General features: G+C 37.5%; 1 protein-coding gene across 1 annotated transcript in view; it reads right to left on the bottom strand.

Annotated features, from left to right (window-relative positions):
* Positions 1–533: 533 nt before the first annotated feature.
* DNAJC1 (DnaJ heat shock protein family (Hsp40) member C1) overlaps positions 534–27,790 on the bottom strand; it is a 230,965-nt gene continuing 203,708 nt past the window's right edge. Inside the window, exons 10-12 of the mRNA XM_004757596.3 lie at positions 5,182–5,230; positions 3,338–3,792; positions 534–751 (exon numbers count right to left, since the gene is read on the bottom strand). Coding sequence (XP_004757653.1) covers positions 683–751; positions 3,338–3,792; positions 5,182–5,230 — 573 coding nt within the window. The 3' untranslated portion in view covers positions 534–682. The remainder of the gene's footprint in view (positions 752–3,337; positions 3,793–5,181; positions 5,231–27,790) is intronic.

The following is a 27,790-nucleotide window of genomic DNA, read 5'->3' as shown; positions in this document are numbered from 1 at the left end:
GCCCCTGGTGGCTCTGGAAAGGGGAGGCGCTGGGCCTGGAGAAGGGGGCTGCCAGCGGGTCGCTGTGGGTGCTTGACCCCCCCTCCCCACATCATCTGCGGGCCTTAGTGGGGAACGCAACTCTGCCCACCAGCCTAGCTTGGGGGCTTCTCACCTTCATCGCCTTCTATCCTTATTCATGTAGACTGACTTTTTTTCTAGATAGAATTAACTAATGAAGATAGCCGCACACAATTCTTAGCCAGCTAGCTCTAAAGTGAGCGGGTATCTGTCTTCCTGAGCTCCTGCGGCCGGCTACCCATTAGCTTCTGAAAGCGGTGAGCTCTTTGGTCAAAGGCATACATTACGTTAATTCTTACATGTTAGTTCATTCCTGTGTTATTTCAAAGTCCTGTGTTTGCTGATTGTGGGCGCTACTGAGTTTGTTTGCAGGAAAGTAAACTTTGTAATGATGAGAAAGAAAATAATCTGTAAAATACCCAGATCTTTTTTCTCCTTTAACACAGTCTTTGTTTAAACAATATAGCACAATATTTAAAAAAATTTTTTTAATTTTTTTTGTTTTGTTTTCCTAAGGCACATGACGTATAGAAATACTGAGGTACAAAATGCAAATTTCTGCATAAGACTTTTAAAATAATCATTTTTGGAAAATGAAGGTGAACATCATCTTCCAGAATATTCAGCTTTTAGCTTGTTTTTTCTTTTGGACCAGTTCAACCAGCAACTTGTATCTAGCGATACAGTCTTCCTGTAGGAAGAGAAAAAGAGAGGTGAGACGGTTATTTCCACAAGTCAGTGAGTGTCGTGGCCGAGCCTGCGGTGGCCTGCCTGCTGGCCGCACCCTGTGTGAGCGGGGCGGCCTTGAGTCTGTTCGCTCGGCACAGAGCCTGCCCGCGACTGGCTGGCTGGGTGCAGCTGCTCACCGTAGATGAGGCCACACAGGTGCCGGGAGAAGGCTGGCGGGAGTCCTGCCCCAGGGGGAGTGTGAATCCCTGCGCTGAGGGGCCCAGGGCCGCTGTGTGTCAGGCGCACCATTGTTACTGTGATTAGGACTTCCAACTTGCTAACAATAATGATCTAAAAATGATCATTTTTATATTTTACTATAACATCACGTGGCCCTATCAGAGGAACCAAAAAACTTGAGGCCAGGCATTCATGATGCCCTTTCTCAGCTGGGTTTGCCTCTCCTTAAGGGGCTGCTGGGACCTTCCTGCGGTGGCCCTGTTAGCCTCCTAGGACCCTGGCAGGCAGTGTGCCAGACTCTTCCTCCAGCTTGTCCCAGCTCCCACCCCCCACATCCTCGGGCCCATTGCCACAGAACTACCAGCTTCAGATCCCAGCTGCCTGCAGCTGTCACCCCGTGGGGTGAGGATGCAGGATTAACGCAGAGCTGGGGGGAGGCTAGGGAGGGACCTTATTACTCTCATGTTTGTCACAAGTACTTTCCAGAATCCATTTCTGTTTCTGTTCAAAGTATACTCCCCTCAAAGGCACTGGAAGCCTTCACTAACTTGAGGTCTAGGGTGAAATGATTTCTGCTCTGTGCCAGATGCTTTGATCAGCCACGGACAGAGCATGGATGTTCATTCTCTTCCTAGGATTCTAGCTTAGCTGTGGTGTGAGAGTTTCTTATATAAGTGCTTTTTCGGGCTCCCCAGAAACTACCTATATAGGGTCTTTGAAAATATCAGCCTTTTCTTCTAACTCTGCCGCCCACTAGCACAAGCTAGTGCCTGACCTCAGTGCAGCCCCAACATTACACCGAGGACAGCGCGACCCACCTGAGCCCTGAGCACCCCCCACCACCCCAACCCAGGATGCGCCTCCGGCAAAGGCTCCTCCTTCAGGGCCAGATACCCCGTGGCCTGGAGGCCACTTACAAGGAGCCGCTCCAGAGCAGGCAGAGCCAGCAGGCAACCTCTCCCGGAACTGGTTCTATAGGCAAGGTTTAAAGGGACCACTTGCAGGACAATAAAAGTGCTGCTTATTTCTGGTTCAAACAGGATGGTTTCCAAACCCTGAGGCAATGAGTTTCTCAATGTTCTATCCTTAGGAATCCACAGTTCCAGCTCCTTCGTTTCAAGCCAATGTCAATTCATCACACATGTAGATGCCTGTGTCCTGACAGATGCTAGAGAAATTCAGGGAAAATAATTACTTCTGGCAAACCAGTTGGAGAGGCTGGGAGAATCTGTGTTTCTCAAATAGATCAACTGCTAATGGTTTATTTTTCTCCCCGGGAATTCTCAACTTCATCATTTTCAAGTAGGTGATAGATAACTAGACCTGTACACACGGGGACATTCATGGCCACGAGCTAGATTTTCCAACATAGAATTTCAATTAAAAAAAAAAAAAAAGAATGTAAATGAACATCAGTGTGCCCAGAGGCTACAGAGTGATAGAGGCACAGAAGGCAGAGGAGATGTGTTCTTTCGCGCTCTCAGCGTTCCTGGTGCCTCAGACTGAGAGGAGAGCGACAAGGAAAGAAACCCAGGAGACCGTGTGTGTCTCCCGAAGGGCCCGAATGGGAGGCTCACACCACAAGCGCCACAGCCCCGAACTGGCAGACATCGGGCAAAGACCGGGGTGAGGGGCTGGCTTTCCCCGGGGGCAGCCCATCTGCCCGCCTGTCTGAGGTTTCTTTAGAGAACTATCTGCAGGTGTGTTTCAGCAGACCTAACAGCTGTAAACGGGGAAAAGAGCTAAGTATAAACAGTCAAGGCTCCAGGGTGGGCTGAATCCTAAATGTCCTTGCCCGGACCCCCATCCCCTTCTTCCAGAGTCTGGAGTGACGTGCCCTGCAGGTCTGATGACCACGACACAATCACCTACCACACATATGCTCTCGGGCGAAGGCTCGTTGCAGAGCAAGAGGGCAACGTCCCCCTGATGCAGGTTACCGGAGCCTCCACCCGCGAGGGAGGGCCTGCGGGCCTGCATAGCCGCTCCTGCTGCCCTTGGGTGATGAGGCTACAGGCCAGCCGTCCCGGGCAGCTTTCAGACTGCCAGACTGGGGCGAATGCTCCAGAAATTTGGCAGACTTGTTGTGGGTGAAATTTATGTTCTCTACATGGAATTTTCCCTGAGGAAAATCCACTGGTCTATAGAATGTTACTTTAGACTCTTGACCTCATTTATACACACTAGTCAGTCCGGGGCACAGATTCAACATGCTGTCAGAACTACACTGGAAGACCACTGGTCAAGTAAGATCGCTTGCGCAGCTGGAGAGAAAAGCGTAGGAATAAGGTGAAGAACGAGCTGCCGCAGCCACTTCAGTGTATTCTAAAACCAGTGCAGAGGCCTCCTCTTCCCCCCTATCACCCACCTTACTCTTAGACGGGACACATTTGGCTATTTTGTCCCAGCGGTCAGAGGATCCCTTTGGGTACTGCTGTAATGCTAATTCCAGAAGTTTCTGTTGACTCTGAGTCCAGGGTTCCTCGGCAGCACGAGTTCTGTCTTTCTTCTGGCTCTCCTCATCGCTGGATTCCTTTTGTTCTGACATATCAAAGTCCTTCTGCCTCTTTCCTCTGAACTTCTCTGGCTCCACCTTCGCAGCAGCCTCAGGCAGCCTGGCTGGCCTTCGCCTCCGTGGCCGGCTTTCCGGGACCGCTGCCTCCTGCTCGTCGTCGTCATCCTCTTGCTCGTCCTCCTCATCCTCCTCCCCAGCCTGCTTTAGATCTTCTCTTTGGGTGATGATGTCATCTGGCAAGGCCGTGGTGGCCTTGGTGGGCCTGGAATTCTGAGCTGTAGATCTGAGTTCAGAGAGTCTGACCATCCCTGTGAGGAAGGACACATCACATGGACAGAAGGGCGGGTCAGGTCAGGTGACACGAGTAACAACACTGCCCCCAACACAGCAGACAGTGTAATAAGACCTTCTGCATATATTATTTTACTTAAATTTTACAGTATTCTAGAAAAATAGGTATCCTTGTCCTAATTCTACAGATGACAAAAATCAGGCTCAGAAAGCAGCAGAGGTGGCATTTGACCCCAAATTCTGCCTGATTCCAAGTTTCTGTCCTTCCCAACACTTTGAGGGACAGTGGGTTATACACAGTCTGGCTGTGACCAAAGAATGCAAAGAGCTCTTGAAGAACGAGTAACCTGCCACTTTTTAGGTAAGGAAGGATGTTCTTTACCATCCAGAATTATTACTAATTCCATTAGCAAAGCTAAAATGAATCTGCCAAACCTTGTGCTATCTATGCTCACCATCTGCGGGTGAGCCACCGACTCTGTGGGACCCGCTCTCCGCTCAAAGCTGCTCCTGGTGCTGCCATGTTGGACAGTAAAGGGCAAACGGACCCTGTCTCCCAGCCACGGGTGCCATCTCAGAGATACCCCTGAATGTTCAATGTCATAGCTCTTACTCTGTTCATACTTTTTCATACCTGCTCCACCGATTCTCTAGTAAGATCTGTATCTGTGCAACAGTCTACACCACACCGCTTTTCCAAGAATACATTTTGGAGAGTGCCCTGGAGGCTGGCTTCTTTCACACAGCTCTCATTGCCTATTTCAGCCTCTGTGCCGACAAATAACTGTGTCTGTGGAAAAGGAATCGGGAAATGCCCTCTTTCCTGAAGCTTGCAGAGCCCTGGGGATGACTTTCTGGGTTTGCTCACCTGTATTGCTTTCTTTGGGATGTGTATTTAAGTTGGAAAGCGTTAGGAAGTATTTTCTTCCTGGCTCCAAGCAAAGAGTACAGAGACTCTAGGAAAATTGCAGTTAATCTGGAGGAAACATATTTTGAGAAATATAGAATTCTTGGGAAAGCCGCTTGTCTATTCTGAAAGACTGCCCTGTGTGCCTGGTCTTACCAGGAGGTGGGCTGTATAGGAAGCGCACAGAGCACTTGTGGGGTGCGCAGAGTGGCTTCCCCCTGTGTGCCCCCCTCACCCAATACCAGCAAAGAACAAGGCTTTCATAGATTTTTAAACTTATTAACTCCTTCATAGCACCCACTCTGTGTGTGTGTGTGTGTGTGTGTAGGGCTGGACTGTTCTGTTGGTACCTGTGATTTGACCCCTTTTAGGGATATGACCAACAGAGTTCATTGGCCAAAACTACTAAACCATTGTATTTAAAGTCGTTATTATAAAAGGGGATTTATATTTGAAGGAATCACTCTAGATTAGTGGGATGAAGCGGGTGTTGACTCACCTGGGGAGCAGGTAACCGACTCCTTCAGCTGCTTGGCTTTGGTTGTCACCTGTTTCAAAGAATAAAAGCAAAGGAAAACCTTACTTTCCACAGGAGTCTTGTAGGTCAATTGACCTATTTCACAGAAAGTTCATGGGAATAAAATGGGCTCACGGAATCTTAGGCCTGGAAGGGCCTTCAGTCACCCATCCACTCATGCTCATGTCTTTAACCAACAAGGAGACTGGAGCCCAGAAAGATTAAATGGTTTGGTCCAAAACAGCCGTGTGACTGGTGCAGAGTCAGAACAAGAACTCGATCTCCTGACAACTTCTAGTTCAATGCCGGTTGCATCGTACTAGGCTGCTTTTCAAAATACACTATACAAACAAGTTGTGTTTTTCAGTTAGGATTTGCTGACAGAATATCTTTCTTCATCAGAGAATGTTATAACAGTGAGTATTAGAAACAGCGGAGAGATTTACTCTTAACTAATGTTAGAGCATAAATGAACTGACACTAGAGGAAGACTCTCTTGGTGGAGTAGGGCAGTCAGACCCAAGACCCACGAGACCTTACATACATGAGGGTGGATCCAAAGCAATATTTTTGTTCAGTGGCAATTATTTCTTTTTTTCCTCTACAAATGGTATCACATTATTGGTCTCATTCTGTACCTTTTTTCATTTAATGATGTCTTGGAAACCTACATATAGATTTCCCTCTTTTAAAATTGAGATAAAATCTACATACAGTTAAATGTACAGATTTTAAATGTACAATTCAGTGAGTTTTAACCAAAGAAAAGGACCTATGTAACCATTTTAATTCTAATCAAATTATAGAACATTCCTTTTATCCCAGAAAGTTCTCTTGTCCCCCTGATTTAATCTCTATTCTCTCACTGACAACCACTGCTCTGATTTTTGTTATAAACATTTTAAAATACAGGGTCAAATTAATTTTTAAAAAATGTTAATTGCTCAATGAATTTATCAATCAAGCCATCCTTTCCTTACTTATTTGAAATGGTGCCTTTATGAAATGTTCCACTGTCTATATGAACTATTTTTCTATATTTTGTATTCTGTCCCATTAATGCATGCATATTCTTGAACCGATGTTTCACCGCTTTAATGAAATTTGAAAGTAAAACCTCAGAAAGCATGATTGTTAAGAACTCAATTAGGTAGACTTGTCTTGATCCCACCTCTTATTAGCTGGGTAACTTCAAGCAATTTCTAATCTTTTCTCTGTGTTATGCATTACCCTCTGTCATATGTGGATAATTCGAGTAATACTATTTGCCTGTTAGGTTCTAAATTTGAAATAAGCTCTTAACCATGATGCTGAGCAGATATGAAAGGCTTAGTAAATACTACCTATTATAATTGACATGGATCACTTGTTTTTCATTCATACAAAGGACAAGAATTTGAGAAAATATTTAAAGCTGCTTAGGAACACTCTTCACTTTTATTCCCTACTTTTCTCTCTTCCCAGATGATCTTGTTTCTTATTTAATATAAGAAAAAAGGAAGTTCTCCAAAACGAGCCTCTTTGCATTCCATCTTTCCCCGCTCATTTGCATCACCATATACCCTTCCTATCTTTTATCCCAATTCAAAGAAATTATCTTCCTTCCTCTTGAGTTTTCACAGAACTATGTGAAATCTGTGGATTTCCTTTGCTTTCATCTTCCGTTTCTCCCTGTCCATCAGATACGTTCTATAATTCACACTGAGCTCAAGCGGCCTCCACTCTAAAAGATGATCTTGCCTTACATTGTCTTTTCTACTCCACTTGGCTTTCTCTTTCTCTAAATGTTCCTTCAGTGCCTACTGTCCCCCCACCCCAAATAAATCTGTCCTTGCCATTCATCTGCCCTTTCTATTTTCTCCTTTGGTATCTCATACCACTGTTTAATATTACTTCAGGAAAGGAATGATTAACCTGCATCTCTGGCCCTGACCTCTACCTTGGAATAGCATGTCACAGAAATTGGCCAAATCACAACAATGGATCTTCAGATCGAAAAGGACTTCATCTATAAAACAAGAAGCTTTCTTTGTCCCGAGCATTGTTCTAAGATACCTGTCCGTACACCTATTCCCCACAGCAGTCAAATTAGGTAGGTAGATATATAATTATTATCCCCATTTTACAGAATCCGAGGCCCAGGGGGCATAAATAACATGTCCAAGATTAAATAAAACGCTAACGAGTAGCTAAACCCAGGCAAGTTGGGTTCTAAATCTTTGCTCTCAATCACTATAACACACTGCCTTGGAATCCAAATCTCTTCTTTTATAGATGAAGAGATGGGCCATGTTCTCTTTCTGCTCTGTTAACGTGGCTTCTCTCTCAAACTGCCACTAAATCTCTTCTTTAGAGGCCTCCTAGTTCCTCAAACAAAATCATCAACTTCTCAGCTTTTGCTTCCTTCTCTTGATAGTGCTAGCATCCCAGTCACCCAGGCTCATAACCTGTTGTCAGGTTGTGGTCTTTTCTCTCGCTCCCCAGCCACATGCTCCACAGTGTCAACCCCATCTGTTCCTTTCTCTCACAGATCGCCACCTCCTGGGTCAGTTCTTCATTCTCACTTGACTGAACCACTACAACAGTCTTCTAACTGGACTCCTACTTACTAATATTTTTTATAGAGTAACACCACCTTAAGGTGGAGTTCTGATTAGACTCCTTTCATGGCTCATCACTGATTGTATAATGTTTAATTCCTTTTTTTTTTTTTTAAAGATTTTATTTATTTCAGAGAGAGAGCACACAAGCAGGGTTGGGGAGGGGCAAAGGGAGAGGGAGGAGCAGACTCCCCGCTGAGCAGGGAGCCTGACGTGGGGCTGGATCCCAGGACCCTGAGATCATGACCTGGGCCAAAGGCAGACGCTTGACTGACTGAGCCACCCAGGTCCCCTTAATTCTTAACCTGACATGCAAGGAGATCCACAATTTGATCTGTTCTCTTTCTCGTAGATAGCTTTCCTTTGAGCAAAACTGAATAATTAATGCTTCCCCAGATAGTCAGAAATTCCCTACCTTGTACTTTTGCTCAACATTAACATTGCCTGACATGATTTTCCTTTCATCAAATCTCTTCTTAAATATCTGTCTAGAGCCAAACCATCCTTCAAGGTACTATCAAGTGTGACTCCCTTCTTGATGACTTCCCTGATGTTCACTACCAGGGTGACCAATTCTGTGACCATCCCTTTTCTCTCTCAATTTCTATTATGTTTTCTAAGATGTAGTTTTTTTGATTATCATACAATAAAATTATCTTTTTCACTTTTGTCACATAGTTCTATGAATTTTAACTCAGAGATTCAACTACCACCACATATAGGATGTGAAAGAAATGTTTTTTTATTGCATCTTGTTTAACAAAATATTTTAGAGATTACTGTAGAATAGTACACAAAAATCTCTCATTCTTTTTTTTTTTTTTTTTAAATAGCTTAACTGAAGGGCACCTGAATGGCTCAGTTGGTTAGTTGGTTAAGTGTCTGCCTTCAGCTCAGGTCATGATCCCAGAGTCCCAGAATTGAGCCCCATGTCGGGCTCCCTGCTCAGTGGGGAATCTCCTTCTCCCTCTACCTCTGCACGCTCCGCTCTTTCTCACTCACTCTCTCCCAAATAAATAAAATCTTAAAAAAATAGCCTAAGTGAAATATAATTCATATACCATATAATTCACCAACTTAAAATGTACGATTCAGTGGTTTTTAGTATATTGTTATGTACAGCCATCATCATGGCCAACTTTAGAATATTTTCATCACTTCAAAAAGAAACCTTATACCCTTTGGCTATCATCCTCCCCACCTACCCCATCCCTCACACCAAGCAATCATGAATCTACCTTCTGTTTCTAGATTTTCCTGTTCTGGACTTTTGTATGACTGGAATCAAATAATAAATGGATTTTTGTGGCTGGCTTCATTCCTTTAGGGTAATGTTTTCCAGGTTCATTCAAGTTGTGGTACATATCCTTTGTGCCGAATAATATTCCACTGTATGAATGTACTGTATTTTGTTTATCCATTCATCAGTTGATAATCATTTGCATTGTTTCAATCTTTTGGCTATTATGGATAATGCTATTATAAACATTTGTGTATAAGTTTTTGTTTGGGCAAAATGTTTTCATTTATCTTGGGTATATACCTAGGAGTGGAACTGTGGAAACATATGGTAACTCTATATTTAACTTTTTGAGGAGCTGCCATACTGTTTTCCAATATGGCTGCACCATCTTATATTTACACCAGCAGTAAGTGTATGAGGCTTCTGATTTTTCTACATCTTGGCAAACATGTGTTATGGAAGAAAGTTTGTTATCAAACTTTTTGATTCCAGCCATCTTAGTGGGTGTGAAGTAGTATCTTGTGGTTTTGATTTGCATTTCCCTAGAGACTAAGGATATTGAGCATTTCTCCATGTGTTTATTGGCCATTTGTACAGCTTCTTTGGAGAAATGTCTATTCAGATCCTTTCTCCATTTTTAAAATTTGGGTGATTACTTCTATTATTGAATTGTAGGAGCTCTTTGTATATTTTGGATATAAGCCCTTTATGAGATAAATGATTTGCAAATATTTCCCCCATTCTATGGTTGTCTTTTCACTTTCTTAATGGTGTACTGTGAAGCATGGAAGTTTTTAAATCTGATGAGGTTCAATTGATCTAATTATAGTTTTAGCTCTTACATATAGGGGAATATTGCCATCGTGAAAATTAAGACTTCTGAACCATGAACAGGGGATATTTTTTCATTTATTTTGATCTTCAGTTTCTTTCAACAATGTTTTATAGTAGTTTTTAGAGTTAAAGTTTATATTTCTTTTGTTAAGCTAATTCTTTTTTTTTTTTTTTTTGATCTATTATGAACGAGATTATTTTCTGAATTTTCAGGTTGTTCACTGCAGGTATAAAAATAAAACTGATTTTTGTATATTGATATGTATCTTCCAATCTTACTGAACTCATTAGTACCAAGTTTTTAACATTAATTCCTTTGGATTTTGTATATATGAAATCAGGTCATCTGCAGATAGAAACTGTTGACTTCTTTCTTTTCAATCTTCTTTGTCTTGGCTAATTGCCTTGACTAGAACCTCTAGTACAATGTTGAAATAAGTAGTGAGAGCAGACATACTTGTCTTATTTCTTATCTTAGCAGGAAAACATCCCCTCTTACCCCAGTGAGCATGATGATAACTGTGGGTTTTTAGTAGATGCTTTTATCAGGTCGAGGCACTTCTCTTTATTCCAATTTTTAGTATTTTTATCATGCAAGGGCGCTGGCTTTTGTCATATGCTTTTATTGAGATGATCTTGTGATTTTTTTATTGATACAGTGTAATTTTATGGTAATTTTCAAAGATTCAATATTTGGATTAAATCCTGCTTGATCAGGGTATAAAATTATTTTTATAAGTTGCCAGATTAAGTTTGCTGTATTTCATTGAGGATTTTTGCATTCATACTCATAAAAATATTTGTATGTAGTTTTCTTGTTATTTTCTGGTTTGGATAAGGATAATACTGGCTTCATAAAATGAGTTGGGAAGTGTTCACTGTCTTCTATTTTTTGGAAGATGTTGTGAAGTTCTGGTATTCTTTAAAGTTTTGGTAGAATTCAGTGGTGAAGCCATCTAGATCTGGGCTTTTCTTTGTAGGTAGATTCTTTTATTACTAGTTCAATTGTTACAATTGTTATAGATCTATTTCAATTGTCTATTTCTTCTTGATTCAGATTTAGCAGTTTGTCTTTCTAGGAATTTTGTCCATTTCATCTATATCTATTGGAAAAATAGATATCTAATTTCTTAGCATATACTTGTTCCTGGTATAGTATTCCTTTACAGCCCTTTTTATTTCTGTAAAGTTGGTAGTAATGTCCTTCCCCCACCCCCATTTCTGATTCTAGCAATTTGAATCCTTTCCCCCTGTTGGTCAATCGAGCTAAATGTGAATTTTATTGATATTTCCTAAGCATTAGCTTTTGAGTTCACTGATTTTTCTCTATTGATTTTCTAGTTTCTATTTCATTAATTTCTGCTCTTCTTCTTATTTCCTTTCCTCTGCTCATTTTAATTAATTAATTTTTTTTCTAATACCTTAAGGTGGAAGGTTAGATTACTGATTAGGATCTTTCTTCCTATTTTTTTTTTTTTTTTAAGTAGGCTCCATGCCCAGTGTGAAGCCTAATGCAGGGCTTGAACTCCACAACCTTGAGGTCAAGACTTGAGCTGAGATCAATTTGGACACTTAACCACCTGAGCCACCCAGGTGCCCCTCTTTCTTCTTCTTCTTTTTTTTTTTTTTTATAGGGGGGAGGAGGGCTCCAGTGCAGAGCCCAACTTGGGGCTTGATCCCATGACCATGATATCATGACCTGAGTCAGAATGAAGAGTTGGACACTTATTAAGCAACTGAGCCACCCTGGCGCCTCCTCTTCCTCTTTCTTAATAAAGCATTTAAAGCTATAAATTTCCCTATATGAGCTGCATTAGCTGCATTACCTACATTTTGGTGTGTTATGTCTTCATTTTCATTCATGTTTAAGAATTTTGATTCCGCTTGTAATTTCTTTTTTGACTCATTATTTAGACGAGATCGGGTGCGTTCAGGGTGGTATGGCTGTAGACTCATTGGTTGTTTAGGAGTCTGCTGTTCAATTTTAACATATTGGTTGATTTTCCTGTTTTTTCTTTTTCCCTGTTAACTTATTTCTAATTTCATTCCCTTAGGATCAGAGAGCATACTTTGCATTATTTCCATCTGTTTAAACTTTTGTTTGTTTGGCCTATCCTAGAATTGTCTCATGCATACTTGAACATATATTCTCTTGCTGGATAAAGTGTTCTATAGATATGTTAGGTCTAGTTGGTTTATCATATTGTTCAAGTCTTCCTGTTGATCTTCTGTCTAGTTCTACACACTATTGAAAGTGGGGTTATTGAAACTTGCAACCACTGTTATTGAATTTTCTATTTTTCTTTAAGTAATCTCTACACCAAACATGGGGTTCAAACTCACGACCCTGAGATCTAAAGTTAAATGCTGTACTGACTGAGCCAGCCAGGCACTCCTTTTTTCATTTATATCTGGTTTTGTTGAATGTATTTTGGTGCTCAGCCTTTAGGTGCATATATTTACAACTGTTATATTTTTCCGGATTGGCCTTTTAAAATATCCCTCTTTATTTCTGGTAACTTTTTGTTATTAAATATTTTGTTTGATATTGGTATAGCCACTTTAGCTTTCTTATGGTTGCTATTTGCATAATCCTATCTTCCCTTCCTTGTCTTTCATTTTATTTCTCTTTGAATCTAACGTGTGTCACATGTAGATTGTATACAGATAGATCATGATTTTTTAAAAATCCTGCCTGCCAATCTCTCTTTGGATTGTTTAATCCATTCACATTTAATGTTACTATTGATATAGCTGTTTTTAAGTTTGTCACTTTACTTTTTGCTTTTTTCTTATGATTGTTTTGTTCCTTCATTGTTGCTTTCTTTTGTGTAAGTGAATACAGTTTTTCTTTTGTATAAGTGAATTTCTAGTGTAGCATTTTAATTTTTTTTTAAAGATTGTATTTGTTTGACAGAGATCACAGGTAGGCAGAGAAGCAGGGAGGAAGCAGGCTCCCTGCTGAGCAGAGAGCCTGATGTGGGGCTCAATCCCAGGACCCTGAGATCATGACCTGAGCCAAAGTCAGAGGCTTTTACCCACTGACCCACCCAGGTGCCCCTAAAGTTTTTTTTTTACTATTCTCTTGAGATTTTTTTTTTTAGAAGTTGTAGGGTTTACCATATACATCTTAACTTATGAAAATCAGTCTCAGTTCTACATTAGCTTAATTCAAATGATAAAAATAAACACTACTTCTATAGAGCTCTATTCCTTTTCTCTCCAAACTATAGTATAATCATTATATATGCTATTCATGTTATAAATCCAACAATACTTTGTCATAATTATGATTTTATCACCTATAGTTTACTCAGCCCAATAAAACTTTGCTCCCACCTGCCTCCTTTGTGCTCTTAGAGCAAGTATATTATAGATATATCATCTTTCTATATGTAATAGGCCAAGCAAACATTATATATCTATTATACAATTGCTTTATAAAATTACTTAGGAACAACATATACATTTCTAATGGTCTTTTATAATTCCCTATTTACCTTCACTGGTGCTTTTTGTTTTTTCATATGGATTTAAATTACCATGTGGGATCACTTGCTTTCAGACTGAATGACTTTAGTTTTTATTCATCTTGAAGTTTTTATTTGGCCCTCATTTTTTGAAAAATAGTTTTGCTAGATAGAGGATTCTTGGTTGGCAGGTTTTTCTTTGAGCAGTCTGAATGTATTATTATGCACTCTGGCCTCTATTGCTTCTGCTGAGAAGTTAGCTGTTAATCTTATTGGGTGTGGGAGGGAGGGGTTGCCTTGTTAGTGTTGAGTCATTTTTCTTTTGCTGCTTTCAAGATTTTCTCATTTTTTGGCTTTTATCATTTTAATTACATGTACCTTCTGTCAATATCTAAGGCTTTCCTACTCAAATTTACTAAGCTTCCTGATGTATAGGCTAGTGTTTTTTAAAAAATTTAGAGTTTTTACCCATTATTCTCTGGATATTTTTTTTTTCTGTCTTTCCAGTACTTCCATTATGCATATGTTGGTGTGCTTAACAGTATCTCATAGTTCTCTGAAGCTCTGTTTATTTTTATTTTTCCTAATTCTTTCCTCTGTCAGTTCAAATTTACTGTGGATCCTAGTCTCTAGTGAATTTTTAAAAATTTCAATTATTATATAACTCCAGAATTACCACTTCTTTTTCAAAATAATTTCTCTTCATTGATATTCCCTATATGATGTAATACTCTCATCATACTTTACTTTCTTTATTAATGCTTTCCTTTAGTTCTTTAAACATATTTATATTGGCTACTTTGAGGTTTTTTTGTTTTTTTTTTTAAGATTTTATTTATTTATTTGCGAGAGAGACAGTGAGAGAGAGCATGAGCAAGGAGGTCAGAGAGAGAGGCAGACTCCCTGTGGAGCTGGGAGCCTGATGCGGGACTTGATCCCAGGACTCCAGGATCATGACCTGATCAACCAACTGAGCCACCCAGGCATCCCTACTTTGAGCTTTTTCTGTTAAATCTAAATCTTTTCATTCTCATGAGCAGTTTCTGTTGCCTTCTATTTTTCATGGTTTCTTGGTTCTTTCCATGGCTCATTTTTTTTTTTTTTAAGATTTTATGTATTTACTTGACAGAGATACAGTGAGAGAGGGAACACAAGCAGGGGGTGTGGGTGAGGGAGAAGCAGGTTCCCTGCTGAGCCCAGAGCCTGATGTTGGACTCAATCGCAGGACCCTGGGATAACGACCTGAGTCAAAGGCCGACGCTTAATGACTGAACCACCCAGGTGCCCCACATTATTTTTTTTAAGTTTATTATTATTATTATTATTTTAGTAATCATTACACCCAATTTGGGGCTCAAACTCATGATCTGAGATCAAGAGTCACATGCACTTTTGACTGAGTCAGTCAGGTGTCCCCAAGACTCATTTATTTTCATTGTAAACTGAATTTTTTTTTTTTAAGATTTTTTTTTTTAATTTATTTGACAGAGAGAGAGAGAGGGATGACAAGTAGGCAGAGAGGCAGGCAGAGAGATAGAGGGGGAAGTAGGCTCCCTGCTTCCGAGCAGAGAGCCTGATGCGGGACTTGATCCCAGGACCCTGAGATCATGACCCGAGCTGAAGGTAGAGGCTTAACCCACTGAGCCCCCCAGGCGCCTCTGAACTGAATATTTAGATAATATATGGCAGCAGTTCTGGTTACTGGTTTCCCCTTCCTGTCCCCCCTACTTGTACCCCCATCACAATTGTTACTGTTATTTGCATGTTTGTTTAGTGGATGGGTCAATTATTTTAGTGAAGTATATGCCCCTCTGTCCCCTACAGTGTTAAGCCTCTGATGTTGCTCTTCAGGAAGGTGCAGGTATGGACAGGCCTGGTAATTTTGGATGACAGTGGTATGTGCAGAGAGAGGACTCTATTCCTCTCTTCATCTGACCCCACTGAATGTTAAACACCACTAAATGCTAACAGATGCTCTACTGTTTACAAAATGCCCTGGGGCATAAATTGCTCAATAAACAAGTCCAATCAAATTGTGGTTCCTTTGAAGGAAAGTTTCTGAAGTCAGTGTTTAATATTTGTTTTGACTTCAGGAGGTCTCCTCCCAGAGAAGGTATTGGTGAATTGGTTTGAGAATACCTGGTAATTACTCCTTGTACTGACTGAGAATTCTAAATATTGTATATATCAAAACTTGGCCTACCATACAAAACAAATAATGCTATAATCTGAGTCCTTCAGAATTTCAGTATCAAACAGTGAACCACACTTTTCTCCCACTTAAAAGACAACTTAGAACTTTTTAGGAAAAAGCAAAGCACAAATGGTTAATTTTCTAATTCTATGTGGTAAAGTAATTATTTTAATACTTTAGGCTCTTTGGGGCACCTGGGTGGCTCAGTGGGTTAAAGCCTCTGCCTTCGGCTCAAGTCATGATCCCAGGGTCCTGGGATCGAGCCCCGCATCGGGCTCTCCACTCAGTGGGAAGCCTGCTTCCTCCACTCTCTCTCTCCTTGCCTCTGCCTACTTGTGATCTGTCAAATAAATAAATAAAATCTTAAAAAAAATACTTTAGGCTCTTTGTCAACTTCATATTTCCTGGTATCACAAAATGGTTGTATCACAATGAGAACTGCAGATGATCCTTTTTTCTTGAGAATATCTTTTTTCGTCTCAGAAGCAAGCAAAGATGTATATGGTAATAATCACAAAATATTTGTTTTGGGGGCAAGTTTGGCATCCTCGGCATATTATTTATGATTCTAAGCAGATAAAGATATTTCTAAATAAGTAATGGTCTAATATAAAGCTTAATGGCTAGGGTGCCTTGAGTATGATAGCATGTCACTTCAAGAAATGAAAATCATCTTTCAGTGAGTATGGTCATCATCAAATCCAGTTTGTATCCTTTAAACAAATACCTAGTAGTACAATTGCTGGGTCCTATGGTAGCTCTATTTTTAACTTTTTGAGGATCCTCCATCCTGTTTTCCAGATTGGCTGCACCAGTTTGCATTCCCACCAACAGTGTAATCCTTAATTGACTTTTATTTTTTGGCTGAATAATATTCCTTTGTGTTTCTTTATGTATATGTGTGTATACACATATATACATATGTATAAACATATAAAATGACATTTTCATTATCTATTCATCTGACAGACACTTAGGTTGTTTCCATACTTAGTTAATTGTGAATAATGCTGCTATGCACATGGAATGCGGATCTCATTGAGATGATGATTTATTTCCTTTGGATATATGCCCGGAAGTGGGACTGCTGAATCATATGGTAGCTCTATTTTAAATTTTTTGAGGAACTTCTATACTGTCTTCATAGAGAATGTATTAGTTTACATTCTCACCAACAGTTTGCTGTTTTTCTCCACATCATCATCAGCATTATATCTTGCCTTTTTGATAATAGCCATCCTAACAGGTGTGATGTCTCATTGTGGTTTTGATTTGTATTTCCTTGATGATTAGTGTATTGAGGACCTTTTCATATACCTGTTAGCCATTTATATATCTTCTTTGGAAAAATGTCTATTTAGTTCTTTTGCTCAGTTTTAAATTCTTTCTTTCTTCTTCTTTTTTTTTTTGCTGTTGCATTATAGGAATTCCTTATATATTTAAATTTTAAATCATTATTGGATATGTGGTTTGCAGATATCTTCTCCTATTCCATAGATATCCTTTTTGTGTTGTTGATGGTTTCCTTGCTATGCAGAAGCTTTTTAGTTTGATGTGGTCTCACTTGTTTATTTTTGCTTTTGGCATTAAATCCAAAAAATCATCACCAAGATTGATGTCAAGAGGCTTACCCCCTTTGTTTTCTTTTAGTAGTGTTATGGTTTCAGGTTTTATGTTAAAGTCCTTAATCCATTTTGAGTTAATTTTTGTGTAGGTGTCCAATTTCATTCTTTTGCATGTGCTGTTCAGTTTACCCAGCACCATTTATTGAAGGGACTGTTCTTACCCCATTGTATATTCTTTGTTAAATATTCGTTGACCTTGTATGTGTGGGATTATTCATGGCCTCTATTCTGTTCCATTGATTGGTTATGTCTGTTTTTATGCTTGTACCATACTATTTTGGTTACTACAGCTTGAAATATAGCTTGAAATTCAAAGTGTGATGCCTCCAGCTTTGTTCTTCTTAAGGTTATTTGACTGTCAGTAATTTTTTGGGGTGTTCATACAAATTTTAGGATCCTTTTTCAATTTAAGTGAAAAATGCCATGGGAATTTTGATCTATATATAGTGGATCTATAGATTGTATTGGGTAGTATGGGCATTTTAATACTATTCTTCCATTTTAATAATAATCTTCCATTCCATGAGCACAGAATATCTTCATCAATGCTTTATAGTTTTCAGCATGCAGGTCTTTCATCTTCTTGGTTAAATCTATTCCTAGTATTTTATTTTTTTTCGATGCCATTGTATATGTAATTGTTTTAATATCATTTTCTGATAATTATGTTGTTTGTACATAGATATGCAACTCTTTTTTGTACATTGATTTTGTATCCTGCAACTTTACTGAAATAGTTTATTAGTTCTAACAGGTTTTTTTTTGTTGTTGTTGTTGGAGTCCTTACGGTTTTCTGTATATAATATCATGACATCTGTAAACAGAGATGACACTGGAGGTGAACTAGTGTCACTGTTTGGGTTGGTCATCAACAAATCTATTTCTCCCTTTTACATCTAGATGACTTCAATAATACATGTGCCAATTTGAATTGTTTAGTGTTATTTTTCTCACAAATTCTATAATGAAGATTTCAGTTACTCATTCTGCTTTTATATGATGTGCAATTATAGAAGATAAGGTCTTAAAGGTAGGTTGTATCAAGATATATTCAAGACTTTTTTCTAGGCTTCTCTTGGGAGAAGACATATATTTCTACATAGGTCTCATGCAGATGAGGCTTCTCTTTTTCCTCAGTATCTGAATTAATAATATTGTGGGCTACTGCCTAAGGTAGGATTTTGGATAACACTCTTGCTACATGTGTTTTAATAGTTACATGAATTGTAGAATTGTAGGAAAATTTGTTTTACCATTTTCTAATTCCAAGTAGAAAACATTTTATAATCCTTCTTCTTGATACAGGTATACCTAAGTTTATCTTTAAAATTCTTATGAAATAGGGGATCTACAATCAAATCTGAGACATACAGGCTAGGGTGGAATGGACAAAAAAAATCTAAAATATGGGGCGCCTGGGTGGCTCAGTGGGTTAAGCCGCTGCCTTTGGCTCAGGTCATGATCTCAGTGTCCTGGGATCAAGCCCCGCATCGGGCTCTCTGCTCAGCAGGGAGCCTGCTTCCCTCTCTCTCTCTCTCTCTGCCTGCCTCTCCATCTACTTGTGATTTCTCTCTGTAAAATAAATAAATAAAATCTTAAAAAAAAAAATCTAAAATAGTTTCATTCCTTTTAGTGAAAACACTGATGAAAGTAACAGAAAATTAAATTTGCAAAATGAAAATTCCAAGGTCCAATTAGGATCAGTGGAAAGTTATATGGTGGCATATTTCTGTTCACTATATAGAAGAATTTTCTAATTTTCTGAGCTATATAAAGTGTGTTCCTGGCATCCTCAGATAACTCAGAAAATAAATGTTGACTACTAGTGATAATCTCAAGTCCTGTTTTTCAAATTCTTGCTGGGTTGATGACATTTTAAGTATTACTCTAATCATAAAAATTATTTAACTAGGGGTGTCTCGGTGGTTCCATCTTTAAGTGTCTACCTTTAGCTCAGGACATGATCCCAGGGTCCTGGGATATAATATATATATAATATAATTATGTTAATTATATTATATATAATAAATATTATATATACATATAATAAAATATATAAATTAATTATATATTAAATATATACACATAAATATATATTATATAATATATTAAATATATGCATATTAAATTATAATTTATATTAAATATACATTATAAATTTTATTATATAAAATATATATATATTTATAATACATATTTTATTATATAAATTAAATATATTTTATATAAACATATACATATTTTATATATATACATATTTTAAATATATACATATTTTATAAATAAAAACTAAATATGGAGTGCCTGGGTGGCTCAGTGGGTTAAGGCCTCTGCTTTTGGCTCGGGTCATGGTCCCGGGGTCCTAGGATCAAGCCCCGTATTGGGCTCTCTGCTCAGCAGGGAGCCTGCTTCCTCCTCTCTCTCTGCCTGCCTCTCTGCCTGCTTGTGGTCTCTGTCTGTCAAATAAATAATAAACAGAATCTTAAAAAAAAATAAATACAATAAAATAAAAATTAAATATATACATATATAATATATACATATTTTACATAATATATACATATTTTATGTAATATATACATATTTAAATATATACATATATGTATATATAAAATATATACATATTTTATATAATAAAATTATATATACACATATACATATATTTATATATAAAATATACATATTATATATACATATATATACAATATACATATATATTATATATATACACACACACATACACATACACACTCAGTAATTAAAGGAATAAAGTCCTGAAAATTCATTATTTTCATTCAGTAGTATTTAATCTTGGCCAACTCTATATGAATTGAACACCCACTATAACTGAGTACTACTGTACCTTTCAAGTACAAAGGGCATTCTGTTATTTGAATATTAAATAAACCACCTAAAAATGTTTCCAACTGGTGGAAAGCAGTGCTGTTCATTCTTATTATTTTTTCAATGTCTTTAAACTTTTCTATGGATTCTCTGGAGAGAAAAATATAAAAAATAATAATAGAGTTCATCTTAACTATTTAAAAACAGAGCCTTTCATTAACTTCCTGATTACCTTTACAAGTAATGTAGATGTTTTGGCTTTTTTCTTGGGGGGGTTCCTTTTTTAATTTAAATTCAATTAATTAACATATAATGTATTATTAGTTTCAGAGGTAGAGTCCAGTGATTCACCAGTTGCATAGAACATCCAGTGCTCATTCCTAACATCATTGCTGAAGAGACTATCCTTTCCCTATTGTGTATAGTTGGCACCCTTGTTGAAGATCAGTTGACTGTGTATGTGTGTATTTACTTCAGGGTTTTCTGTTCTGTTGTCCATTTCTTTTCTTTATGCTAGTACCACACTGTTTTGATTACTGTAGCCTTATAATATATTTTGAAATCAGGAAGTGTGACGCTTTTAGCTTTGTTGTTCTTTCTCAAGATTGTTTTGGCTGTGTCCTTTGTAGTCCCATACAAATATTAGGATTGATTTTCCTATTTCCGTAAATCAATAAAACTTTTATAATTAAAAGAATGAGGTAGACCTATTATATACTGATATGGGAAAATATTAAAGGCAACATATTCTTTTTCCTTAGATTCTTAAAAGTAGTTTTAAAAATCAAGGTAATATATGTTGTTATATTAATTATATAATATATAATAATTATATATTAATAATACTTATATTAATATGTAATAGATAAATTAATATATAATATATACAAATAGCTTTTTAAAAAGCTTTAACAATATTATTTTAAAAATAGCTTTTAAAAAAAGCAGTATACAACAAGGGCTTATGAAGAAAAGCAACACACCCTACATCCAGAGTCAGTAATTTCTGTTCATAGTTATGATAGTTATTGTTTACAGTGTATGTATAATTAAATAACATGCTTTTGGCATATTATATCCTGAGTTCAACCTCTTTTTCCAAACTCTTTCAATAACCCTTGGTCCAAACGACCATCATCTTTTGCAGGAACAACTGAAACAGCATCTTACTTAGCCTGCCTTCCTGCTTGCATACTTTTCCTACCACAATGTCTTCTCCACAGAGCAGTCAGAATGACCCATTTAGATCTTGCACTCCTTTGCTCAAACATTTCCAGTGTTTTAACCATCTCACTCAGAGTAAAATCCACACTCTTTATTGTGGCCAACAAGGTTGTAGATAGCCTGCTGTCCACTGCTTCTTGCCTCATCTTTTACAATCCCCTCCCACTCACTCTTTGACAGCCATATTGACTTTTATGCTAGACTCTGCACACCCCAAGCATGATCTTATCTCAGAGCTTTTGTAAATGCTGTTTCCTCTATGTAGAGCACTTTATCAGACAGCCTTGCTTCTTCCTTTGCTTTGTGTCCCTGCTTGAGAATTACCTGTTTGAGAGACTCCTCAGAACCCCATTTTTAATTGCAATTCCCTTCAGTCTCTAACCTCTTACTCTGCTTTCTTTCTTTCTTTCTTTTTTTTTTTTTTTTTAAAGATTTAATTTATTTATTTGACAGAGACAGAGATCACAAGGAGGCAGAGAGGCAGGCAGAGAGAGGGGGGGGAGGCAGGCTCCCCACTGAGCAGAGAGCCCGATGTATGGCTCGATCCTAGGACCCCATGACGTGAGCCAGAAGGCAGAGGCTTAACACACTGAACCACCCAGGCACCCCTGCTTTATTTTTCTTTATAGCACTTGTTGCTATTTACAATTTTCCTTTTACTCCATACAGCCAGGCTCTTTCCACTGTGTGCTTCTCCACCATCTTTAGGGCAACTGACTTTACCTGCATGGTTGTAACTTGGCTGTGGGCAAATTTGGTATTCCAGCTCCATGGAAGGGAAAAGGGAATAAGAGCTCCTATGAACACACATTATTTCAATTATGCTCCTCTGAAAAGAAATTAGTAACCTAGCCATGCAGAGCTTTGGGGGGACTTGGATAAGCTGCTGCTGGGCAACTTGCCATAGTCTTCTACAATTTGTTGATTTAAAAAATTGGAAAGCCATCTGTAAAAAACATAAAGTGTTTAAAATATGAAAAGCCATTTTGTAAGATCTTACAAATTATGATATGGTAAATGTTATTCCTGTAGAAATAAGCTGTGCCGTGGACACACTTCTTGTGCCCTCAGAGGAGAATGTTCTCAATGTCAAATTATTTTGCTGTATTATTCTACTGTCTAGCATACTTAAATTTGGACTATGCCTTTTTTGTATGGTTTTCTTCTATTGTTTATATAGAGTTTCTCGTTGCCTTTTTTCATATATATACATTTTTTCAACTTTTCAGGCATACTATCTAGTCTATAAAATCTCCCTTTCTTCAAGGGTTGCTCTAACACAATCCTTTATTCTCCTACTTCAACGTGGATATATTGTACTTTTGTCCTATGGTATCACTGTGGGGTCTTGGGATTTCTGTTTATTAGATTGGATTCCATGTCTTTCTCTTTTTAAATGTGATTGTTTTGTTTGTTTGTTTTGCTAGAGTACAGTCTCTAGCAACTTTGTAAGAAAGACTGTGCATCCTTCCCTTATGTATTTACCATCACACTTGGGTTGCTCCAGATTCAGAACCATTTTTCCTCAGTGTGGTGAAGCCATCTGTCCCTTGTCTCCCTGAACCTAGTGTTGCTAATCAACCTGATGTCACTCTGATTGGTCTTATTGGGATGTCTCTTCTCCCTAGAAGGCTTAAAGATCATCCGTGTAGTCTCAGTGTTCATAAATTTTTTCAGGATCCCTTCCATGTATCCTACTTGACTTTAGGAGGTTCTTACAAATTGGTCTCAGGCTTTTATAAATTGGTCCCTGGAAAGCTTCATTTATATTATTTATTGAATAATATTCTTACACCTGTTTTCTTTCTTTCTCACTGGAAATTTTAATCAGATTTGGACCTCTTGGACTGATTACTTGTGTTTCTTATCTTTTCTATAATATTTTAAGATTTTTCAAAATTTTGCTCCATAGGTTTTCCTGATAACTTTCAGCCATTCTACTTCATTTATTTGGATACTTATTTTTGTTCAGATTCTTTTTTCACAGCATCCTTTCCTTTTTCCTCTGTTTTATGAATGTAATACTGTCTTGACTCTATAGATGTTAGAAGGCTGGCATAATAAAACAGTTCTAGAAGGTTGGTATAACCCTATCAAAAGATATCCTATTAACAAAACACCAAAAATTCTACAATATTCTTATATATAAATGCAAGAATTTGAAATAAATAAATCCAGCTGTTTATTAAAGAATAGTAATATATGGCCAAGTTTATTTTATCTTGAAAACACAAAGAAGAGGCCTTGATAATATATTCATCTGTATTAGGTCATATGAGAAAAATTGTACGATTATGTTGATATATGTTAAATATAAACCCCACTGTTAAAATTTCATATCTATCCCTGAGTACAACTGTAATGAATCAGAGTTGGAAAAGCTGAAGTAAATTTCTGTAGCATAGTAATCTATGTCTTATATCAATGACTAATATTAAAACCAATGGCCAAACATTAGGTTTTCTTATTATAATGTTGCACAAAAAAGTCTGCACTAATCACTATTACTATAATACACTATTCCTCTGGAATAGCTAGGTAATACAATAAGATATAGGGGCATGCGGCTGGCTCAGTCGGTAGAGCATGTGACTCTTGATCTCAGGGTTGTGAGTTTGAGCCCCATGCTGGGGGTAGAGATTACTAAAAATAAATAAACTGAAAATAAAGGGAAAGATATAAAGAAAGTGGCAAAGTATTTGCAGGTTGATAGGTCTGTCCTAAAATTCTAATGAATTAACACAAACTTTATTTGAAATAAGACCAAAATGTAAGGAGGCAAGTTGCAAAAATCAGCGCTATAGCACTTTTCACTTATTTGACAGGCAATGATGAAAACCCAAAAATAACATTCAGTGTTTGTGAGATTATGAGGAAGTGACCTCTCTTGTATACTACTAATGGCACTGTTTATTGTTATAACCTCTCTGGGGGCCAATTTTAGAGCCATCAAAAGTTCTAAAAACAACCATATTCTTGAACCAAGCAGTTCTACTTCTAGGAATACAAGATAAGAAAAAAAGTAAGTGGAAAGATGGATGAAGAAAAGAAAGATAATCCAGTAAAATAGCAAAAAAAGGAAGCAATTTAAATGACAATCCTTAGGACACGCCTTAATTATATCAAGACAACATAAAATATTCTGTAAGTGTTTAGAAAAATGAAGTGGCTCTCACTGTTGTGAAGAGTAGCTCCTGAAGTGAAAAGGACAGGGCACTGATTAATACTGTTAAAATAATGTATACTTATGCCTGTAGAGGAAGACTAAAGTCTAGTCCACATTTTGTCTATGTGACAAAATGTTTATAGAAATAATGTTTTATTATGGCTGATGAGAAACAAATTTTTACTTGAGTGTATTTTTAAAAGTTTCTTTTTTCTATGAACATAGTTTTACCAAGAAAGGCCTAATGACAAAACGTCTCTAGACACATTTAAAGTGTCTTTCATACACACAGCAGTAAAACAGCATTAAGTAGTGATAGGAACATAGTAGATGAGGAACCAAAATAACTAGTATTATCCCAACTCTGCTAGTAGTTGTGTCACCCTGAATAAACATCTCAGCAACAGTGTACTCAACTGTAAAATGGCTACCTATCTGTCTCACCATGCTGTCATGAAGATTGAGCAAAATAATGTGTATTTAAATGGTTTGAAAAATATAAAATACAATGAAAATGAATAATGGAATAATCAATATTATCACTTAAAATAGTTAAAAATGTTGGTTTGATCTCCTGATTTTTGCAATGTGGAGACCGAAATGATGACATGGAATTCAGATCTATAAACCTTTGCCCCAGAAGTCAGATCATGGCAAAATTCTAACAAAGTCAATAGACAGATTAAGCAATTAATTATGTAATTTTTCTCTGATGGATACCAAACAGTGCTAATACTGCCTCATCTTTCCTTTAAAGAGGCAATCAAGTTGCCTGAAATTCTCACCCTGATCATTCATATACTTGGGATAAGAACCTAAAGGCTCCTATTAAAATACAGGGGAGAGAGAGAAGGAGGGAGAGAGAAACAGATTTGGGGAACACATTTTTAAAATCATTTATTAATATTACTTTGAAAATTGGTTATTAGATTAGCCAGTGACTCAGCTAGCAAGAAGAACGGGATAAAGGACGTATTCCTTTCTAAAATGTAAATATCTTTAAAGACCTTGAGGTTGAGGAAGTGAAGGAGGAGAGGAAGGACCAGATGTGACGTCAGGCTCCGACCAAGGAAAGAGCCGTAGCAGGAATCCTGGCCGCGAGAATAGTGAGACGGTCCTTGTTATCTTTACAACTCATGTAGGTCTAGTCTAACTATAAAAGTAATAGCAGTAATATACTCACCAAAATAATTACTGTATATTTAATTCACTGATAAAGCATAAAGCTTATCTGCTATTGAATAAAATCTCTATTTACATATTTTTGGAACAACTACCATAATATATACATTCCCCCAGAGTTTCTCCTCTCTAGCTGTAGTTATATAAAATACAATTGGGAATTTTATGATTTTCCCTCCTCTTTTTCATTGGCACATGGGGATGCTTATCTAACTATACAACTTTTACTTCTCACTGTAGCACTAAGCTAATTATAAAAGTCTTTTTAAATCTATTCACCTGTCTTTTGTTTTGCTGCCTATTTGGGCCTTTTCTAAGCAGGCAGAAAATCTCCAATCAGTCAGTTATCACAACCAGAATGCGCGAGATTAGTGACCAGGAGAGAAGCAGCATCAGTTTACATCCTTTCAGGCAAGAGAATGATATTACTTCACAAGCGAGAAATCTGAGGCTCCCTGACCTTAATTTAGAAAACCTGCAGTTAATAATCACGTTGAAGTTGGTTTTCCATGCCAGTTTTTGTTTCCTTTGTTGTTTTTACAATTTCAGTATCCTTTGTGGTTACCAAAATTATTTGCTGGAAGGCATATATTAACATTTAAAATACTTACTCTATAATAAAATAGGTCTTGTAGTTTTGATATATCTGAGCTAAAATATACTTTGAATTTTTTACAATGGCAATCACATTGCTTGTATTTTATCCAGAGTAGAATTTAGCAACTTGTTGATTGCGACCATTAATTCACTGAAAACTCCTTTTTAAAATGAGGAATAAAATGGGTTTTTCATTGTAATCTGTCAACCCAAATACGGGACATACTCTAGCTGCTCCCTGCAAAAGGTCAATTGTTTCTTGAAGGAAATAGAACTAAACCTGAAGTTAGAAAGTTAGCAAGCCAAAAAAACAAAAAAACAAAGGTTCAAGGAACAGATGTGCAGACCAGGGAGAATTGGTACTGATTATGTCAGGAAGCAGAGGTTCTGATGACAGCAAACTGAATTTGTTTTTTCGCCATAATTAAATACTTAATGAAAACAAATCTCATTAATGCCATAAGCCAAAAAGAAGTATAAGTGATCTAAAGTGATCTTAACATTTTACTAAAGGAACTTATTAGCTGAACCCACTTCAGCTGCTTCGATGTACTTCATTGTGTGTTCACTTCATTGTGTGTTACCTGAGTCTACAGACACCTGCTCTCTTGAGGAGAGTGATTTGTGTGTGCCTGCACATGTGTGTGGGGTTACTGAAATGAAACGTGTAGTCCAGCTAGGATGTGATGCCGACAGAATGAAAATACAGTGTACATGCTGTACATAGAAGAAAAGTCACAAGTGCATTTCTTGGTGCCAAAGAAGTTTAGGTTCAAGGTATTTTAGGTACCTTATTATGAAAATAGAATATTTGGAAGAAAAAAAATCCCAAAAAGTCATGTTTGCTACTTCCATGGTAAGAAGAAAATATATCTAGTGCAGACATGGATTCAGTTTCCTTTGGCTAAGTCTAGAAGAAAAACAACTGAAACATATGGGATGCATTTGCAAAAATTTGAAAAATTTGAAAAGATATCTTTGCCTATACCAAGACTGCACTAAGACTACTGAACAATATATAGGTTTTCTAGATCTCTGATACTAACTAGCCATTCTCAAGGCTGTGTTGGTTACACCATGTCTATTCTTGGCATAGAAACTTTCATCTCTCTTCTTAAAAATACAGATAAAAATTTACCAGATTTTAACAACTTAATTTAAAATATTGCTTCTATTCTGTTTTCTGTCTTTGACATTATTAACTATGAGGTCTCATAGAAATGTTATTTAAAAAGTTATTTAAAAGTTAAAAGTTATTTAAAAGTTAAATGTTATTTAAAAAGTCATTTAAAAGTTAAAGTCTGGGTGGCTCGGTCATTGATCATCTGCCTTCAGCTGAGATCATGATCCCAGGGTCCTGGGATTGAGCCCCGCACTGGGCTCTCTGCTCAGTGGGAGGCATGCTTTTCCCTCTCCCTCTCCCACTCCCACTGCTTGTGTTCCCTCTCTCACTGTGTATCTCTCTGTCAAATAAATATATAAAATAAGAATTAAAAAAAAAAAGTTAAAGGCAGTGCTGCCTTCAAAGGCGACACTAAATGAACTATTTTTTTTCCCCAGTAAAACTAAAAGTCTTAGGGCCCTTTAAACCAGTTTGTTTTATGACTTTCTA

Source organism: Mustela putorius, unplaced genomic scaffold (assembly GCF_011764305.1).
Source record: "Mustela putorius furo isolate JIRA1106 unplaced genomic scaffold, ASM1176430v1.1 tig00000827_pilon_pilon_pilon, whole genome shotgun sequence".
Classification (NCBI taxonomy): Eukaryota; Metazoa; Chordata; class Mammalia; order Carnivora; family Mustelidae; genus Mustela; species Mustela putorius.
The sequence above is the reverse complement of the archived record's forward strand: the minus strand, read 5'-3'. Positions and strand labels throughout refer to the sequence as shown.